Genomic DNA, 6,527 nt, shown 5'->3' with positions numbered 1-6,527 from the left:
AATATTATTTAAGTAGCTTATTCCAAACGTTTAAAATTTATTATTTTAGTATTATTTTTAGACCAATATTATTTTTGATTAAAAGAAAAAAAAAATTTATAAAGAAGATAAAACAAACAAACAAACAATTAACTTAAAACTGTAAAATTAGTTCATTTACGTCTTAAACGTTTAAACCATGTGTTTTCCAAAATCAGAACAATAATTCGACTCGACAAATCGGGCATTTTAAATGTATGCAAATATTCATGGGAAATCCCTCCACTTGATTATTGTATCCAGCAAAAATGATATCGTCGAACAGGAAACCATTAATCAAGCCAATTCCCTTACCAAGTTAATCCCCACTTGGGAGGGCTCAGCCCAATTTTCGCATCTCCAACTTGTAGGATTGTGGACACAAAAGCTTTCCCTCCTTTTAAAGAGTGCTTGAGTTGAAGAGAGGCCGAGCAGCTTTTCTTTAACTAACAATTCCTTGCGTTAGGTCGTGTTCGGGGTTCCAAGGAAACGATGGCCGCTAACTATTCGGAGGCATTTTTGGGGGATGGCACAATATTTGGGGACCTGACTAACTGACTGACTGACTGACCGACTGACTGACAGAGTGACAGAGAAACCCATATTCGGTGAAAAAGCGCATTGGCAGAGTTCAAGTGCGGCGGAATGGCTTTTGTTATTGTTGGCCAGGAAACGAGCGCCAATTTCAGCGGGAATTTCAATGTTGTTTTTATCAAGCGCTTAGCCTGCCACCACTCCTTTTTCCTTTCTCATTTAAGGGGCCTAAATTAAAAGCATACTTAGCAGCGTTTAATTACTTATTCATGGTCGCCGGCGGCTCTGTTCAGATTGAAATGGAGTCTGCGTTCCCCAGCCCCAACAGGAAAAAACTTGGTGTTGTTAGACTCTCATTTTCTGGATGCCATGGAGTTTGCTGTCGCTGAGAGTTCCCTAACGATTCCCTCCCTCGTTGTTTGATCGAATTTCAGTTCCTCCTATTTGTCTGCCAGCTAAAATTGTTATCCCGACCCGCGTGCATATATTTTGTATGAAAAACCATTCAAGATGGACGAAGTGAAGCGAACCTCGCTGAACAGCAGCACGGTGACGATAAGGCCACGGCTTATCTACGGACTGCGGTCGGATGTGATTGGCAATATCCACTTCAACCTCACCAAGGAGGTCATTTATCCCGTGGAGGGAGTCCTGGCCTTTCACGACTACGTCCAGAACAAACAGAGGTTTCTCAGGTGGGTTTTTGGCCTTCATTGCTGTTAAAGGATATTTCAAACTTTGTAATCCTGCAGATTACCGGAGGATACGCGACCTGAAGTGATAGCCATAAGTTCGCACCGCAAGCTGCTGGCTGTGCTGGAAAGGCATTCCAAAAAGTAAGAACTCATGATGATTAACATAGTATTTGTTTCATAAGAGCAAGAGATAATTTAAAAATAGTGAACATTTTATGTTGCTTAAAACAGGTAAAATTTTGAATTTGTTATCTTACTTATCATATTTAATGTAAGTAATGTTTTATTCAATAGAAAGAAAGTATGAATTTAGATTTTCCTTGAATTTTAAAACAACACTTTTTTGGTAGATTAAATAATAATGATTTCGGGATAACTCTGGTTGTATTGTTCTGATTCTTTTCCTTTTTTAAACTGTCAAACATTAATTCGTTAAATTCTATACTCTTCTTTAGTGGTCGCTATATATCCATTTATGAATTGGCCACCTTGAAGAAGCGTCGTCACCTGGAGCTCCCAAGCAACCATCGCAATGACGAAATACAGCAGATGATCTTCACCAATGACTCGAGATCGTTGGCTTTAATTACCCGACCGCCAGAAGAAACTGTAATAATGCTCGTTTTGGATAAAACCAGCACAGTGATCGAAGGAAGAGCCACGATCCCTGGATCTCATGGAGGAGCCGAGTGCATTGCTGGTAATCCAAATGATTGCAGTTTTTTGGCCGTCGGTGGAGAAAGAACCCTTTTGCTAATGAGTAAATCGGAGCGAGGATTCAGCATTAGCAATAATTTAAAGGTCAAATACAGGGTCACCTCGATGGCCTTTCTCTCGCTGGATCTTTTGATGGTTGGAACTTCGGATGATCAGTTGATTTTGGTGGAGAACGGCGAACAGAAGTTGGCGCAAAAGGCGAGCGATGCGGACACCGTTGACTTGATGATCGATCAGGAGGTATTCGATCGGGATAAGGAATTGCAGGATCAGCGGTTCTTGCCCACACAGGCGGTTAGTCTTCCGGACAGAAGAGTCCTTTGCATGACCGCCTTTCCCAAGGGTTTCGCCTACATCATATTTAATCGGGCCTTTGTCTTCGAGCGAGTATCAAAGTTTAAGTTCGAGAGAAAAACCATTCTGACGGTGCCCACGAATCTCTATGCAGAACATATGTACCAAATCCAAAATCTAGCCATCGATCACAAACAGGAGACTGTAATAGTGACCACATCCCATTGTCAGATCTATGTGGGTATACTTATAGTTCCCGAGACTTTGAAAACCAAGCAGCTTAAGTTTGAACCACTCGGAGTGCTAATTCATACTGGTGAAATCATCGCCATGTCCGTGTGCGCCTGGAAACCCATTATCATGACTGCCTGTGAGTAGGAATCATCTTAAGATTATTTTTTTAAATCGAATATATAATCTTTTTACAGCCAGGGATCAGACCATCCGGATCTGGAACTATGAAACTGCTCTCGTTGAGCTGGTGCGGAAATTCCAAGTGGACGTTAATATTGTGGAATTGAGTTTAACAGGTCAGATGGCGGCCATTGGCTTTTCGGATCAGTTGCGAATCACCCAAATCTTTATGGACGATCTAAATGTAAGTTTACTTTTTTTATTTCAAACTTGTTCCTTTACTTAAATTTTAAAGATTTCGATTCTGATTTCTATTTAATTTTTTCCTCCCCACCAGATTGTCAAGACTTACAATTTTCCCCACTGCAATGCTGTGCGCTATTCGAATTTCGGGCACCTGATGGCCGCAGCCTATGATAACAATATAGCCATCACATCGGTATACAAACTAGATGTTTTAATTAACCTGAAGGGCCACAATGGCACTGTCCTTTCTGTGGCCTGGTCGAAAACGGACAAGTTCCTGATCTCCGGCGGAGCTGAGGGAGCCATTTATCTGTGGGACATTGAGACTGGCGAACGACTTCAGGAAATTGTTCAGAAGGGCACCGAATATGTGACCATATCCTGCAGCACCAACGATCCTTTGACGATCTTTGCGGGCACCAGCATCGGAACAATCCGTGAGTTCCAGAGCTCAACGCTGGTGAGGGAGATAACGATTCCATCGAGGAACAAGGGATCCGTTTCTGATATCTGCTTGGCCAGATCGGACTTAATTATGTTCGTGGCTGATCACGAGGGCAATCTGTTCAATATGCAACTGCCGTTTTTGGAGGCCGGAGGAGGAACCTTTACCAATTTCCGTTTCTTCGATGGACCAGTAAATAAGTTACGCTTCTCTTATGATGGCACTTTGCTTTTTGCCATTTCGAGCAAAGGAACTCTGGCCATCTGGGCAATGGACAACATAGAAGGCAAGGTGGCCTATATGGATCAGGATTTGATGCGCAGCCAGGAGGTTTTGATACCAAGAAGTCAACTAAATGATAAAATCGAGCAGATTGCCAATCTCGAGTTGCGATTGAAGCAGCAGGCGGAGGAGTTCCAATACCAGTTGAGTCAGAACGAGATCTTTGATGGCCAGCAGTTGCAGGAGGTTCACAGGAGCTACTGTTCGGCGCTGGAGGAGCTCAAGGAATTGAACAATGAAATCGAGGCAAGGCACACGGAAGAGATGAACCATATTACTTTCCAAATTAATTCCATAAGGGAGGATCATCGCATCCAGCTGGACACCCTGGCCACTCAGTATTCGGAGAGAATGCTTATCGAGTATCAGAAGTTTACCAATCTGCGAGAGAATATGCTGGAACTTCGCGAGAGTTACGAGGACAAGCTGAAGAACTCCACGGGAACGCTGCAGGATACGGTTGAAGCCTTAGAAAATAATTACAAACAGCAGTTAAACGAACGCAAAGAGCTAATCCGCGATCTCATGAAGGAAATGCAGGACAAGAAGGCCGAGTTCATTGAGTATTGCCACGAGGTGGAGCTGGAAAACGATCGCAACATGGTGTCCACACAAACCGAGTACGAAAACAAGTTAACCACCGAGCGGAATGAGACACAAATGTGGCGAGGCAAGGCGGGAGTTTTGCAGAAGAAATTCGAGTCGCAGAGCCGGGAGATCGACAATCTTCTGGAAGAAGTGGAAACCCTTAAGGAAGAGCACTATAAGTCCCAGCGGAACATGCAGAAACAGATGCGCAATATCGAGGACCTGCAAAAGGACATTGCCGATCGAGATTACGCCATTAATGGCAAGGAAAAGCGCATCCAGGATCTGCTGCACAAGAACCAGGAGCTGGACAAGTACAAGCAGGTGCTGGGACACAAGATCGCGGAGTTGAAGGCGCAGATTGAGCCCCGTGAGTTCCAAATCAACGATAAGCGCAAGCACATCATCGAAATGGAGGCGGAATTGGAGGGTCTAAACCAGAACAATGTGCAATTGGAGTTGCAGCTCAAGGAAATGCGGGACAAGTACCTCAGCAATGTTGCTGAACTCCGGACGGAGAGGCATCGTGCAAAGGCTTCTCGAGAGTGTCTACATGCCATTTGCTCGGATATTTACTACGTGGCTGGGGAAATCAACACTGCCGAGGGACTTAAGAAAGCCGTGAAGGAGCTGTTCCGCAAACACGCCTCTGATGATGAACTCAAGCGATTCGTGACCCTGGATGCGGAGGTCAGGGACGAGTTTATGCGGCAGCGCAGGCAGATCGAAAATGTGTTGGCGCGCTACAAATCGGTAGCCGAGGATAAATCCGTCCAGAAGAAGTACGACAAGCTGTTCAAGGAGAACTTGGTGCTGGTCGAGGAGATCGAAAAGCTTCACGAGACCAACAAGGTGCTGCGCAGCAAGGTGAAGGAGGACCTGCGCCGATCAACAAGACAAACAAAAACGTAGACAAAACAGGACTCTTTGTTTTCCGTTTCCTGAGGGAAAGCATAGTCTATTAAAATATGTATTTCACATTGGACTTATCAAAAAATTTAGTTTCACGGCAATATATACATACAAAAATGGCATTGGTATCGTTTTAGTTTATGATCTAGGCCTCAACCAGGACTTTCTTGGGTTTGCTGCTGGTTGCTTTGGTCTTCTCAGGCTCCTCGACGGGAATAGGCAGTTCGTCGGTGGGCACCTCGGGCAGCTTCTGTTGCTCCTCTTCCGCCTCGAGGGCATCCAGTTCGGCCAGGACATCCTCCTCGTCTTGCGTGGTCAGTACATCTGTCAGTATGGCGTCTATTTCCTGTTGCTTTTCGATGCCCTCGCGCGTTTCGTCCATGATTCGTTCTACCTCATCGATGTCCAGCATGTCGTGCACCTTCTTTAGAGCCGCATTACCTGCCTTGAGGCCATCTAGCACCTTCATTTCCACCTGGGCAAACTCTAGATCGGAGGCCAGCTTCTCCAGGTTTTCCAGTTGCTTGTCGGCATTGGTCAGCAGACTTTCCTGGTATTTCTTTTTGCGCAGCAACAGTTTTGCACGGCTGAAATAAATTCACTCGGGTTAGGGGTTTTGTGTAGAATTAATATATCTATTTAAACATACTCCTTGCGACCTTGCTGAAGGCACTTCCTGGCCATAAGTCGATCATTCTCCAACTGCGTTTCAATTCGTTTTTGGTACTGCTTGAGCCGATCCCGCTGTTGCTTTAGTTGCTGCAATGGGAACAGGACATGGAGTTTTCAGAAGTCTTCCTGGTTACGCAAAGACTTCCAACTCACCAGCACCGCCTTGTCCTGGTCGGTAATCCGGCTAGGAGCCGTCTTTTTACTACTTTTTCCAAACAAGGCTCCCATGACTAACTACGAGGCAGTGCTGACACCTCGGCTTTGTTATTGCCAGAGAGGCCAACAGCCAGAAGGTGATAAGCATTTCCAGCTGATTTAGCTATAGCCAAACGATTTTCCGGGCAGAAAAAAATGATTTCGTACCAAAAGTTAAGACCGAGATAAATTGATTGCTTAAATGTAAAGTTTATATTTATTAAATCTTTCTTCGGTAAGTTCTGCTTAATTTATTTAAGCTAATAAAGAATTTAGCTCCATTTTAAAGAGGACTGCTGGCATCACTGCAGTGTGGCAGTGCTTGCCTTAAAAAAGGTATACAAAAAAAAAATACCAGAAGTATTAAATATTAAGTTGTGGCAAAAAATGAATAAAAATGTAATGCAAAAATTTAATTCCTGTACAAAATAAAAGATTTTAGACTTAAATAAATGGGAACCAGGCGACTGTCATGTTGTTTTATTATTTACATTTACACAAATAAATTATAACAACGTGAGTTGAATGCATCTAGTGATCAAAAGTTATTTCGTATAAGTTTTACTTGACACAAC

At 43.7% G+C, this 6,527-nt stretch overlaps 2 protein-coding genes across 2 annotated transcripts; one reads left to right on the top strand and one right to left on the bottom strand.

The window, feature by feature from the left end:
- Positions 1-955: 955 nt before the first annotated feature.
- LOC108096822 (cilia- and flagella-associated protein 57) lies at positions 956-5,207 on the top strand. Its single transcript, XM_017198725.1, has 5 exons — positions 956-1,247; positions 1,305-1,388; positions 1,703-2,628; positions 2,687-2,856; positions 2,950-5,207. The coding sequence occupies exons 1-5, from the start codon at positions 1,063-1,065 to the stop codon at positions 5,083-5,085; spliced, it is 3,501 nt and encodes a 1,166-aa protein (XP_017054214.1). The 5' UTR covers positions 956-1,062; the 3' UTR covers positions 5,086-5,207.
- LOC108096823 (charged multivesicular body protein 6-A) lies at positions 5,100-6,044 on the bottom strand. Its single transcript, XM_017198726.1, has 3 exons — positions 5,911-6,044; positions 5,735-5,844; positions 5,100-5,672 (listed from the first exon to the last, which is right to left on the bottom strand). The coding sequence occupies exons 1-3, from the start codon at positions 5,983-5,985 to the stop codon at positions 5,231-5,233; spliced, it is 627 nt and encodes a 208-aa protein (XP_017054215.1). The 5' UTR covers positions 5,986-6,044; the 3' UTR covers positions 5,100-5,230.
- Positions 6,045-6,527: the final 483 nt, after the last annotated feature.

Source organism: Drosophila ficusphila, unplaced genomic scaffold, assembly GCF_018152265.1.
Source record: "Drosophila ficusphila isolate 14025-0441.05 unplaced genomic scaffold, ASM1815226v1 contig_414, whole genome shotgun sequence".
Taxonomy (NCBI): Eukaryota; Metazoa; Arthropoda; class Insecta; order Diptera; family Drosophilidae; genus Drosophila; species Drosophila ficusphila.
Note: the sequence above shows the minus strand (reverse complement) of the source record. Positions and strands in the feature narration are given on the sequence as shown.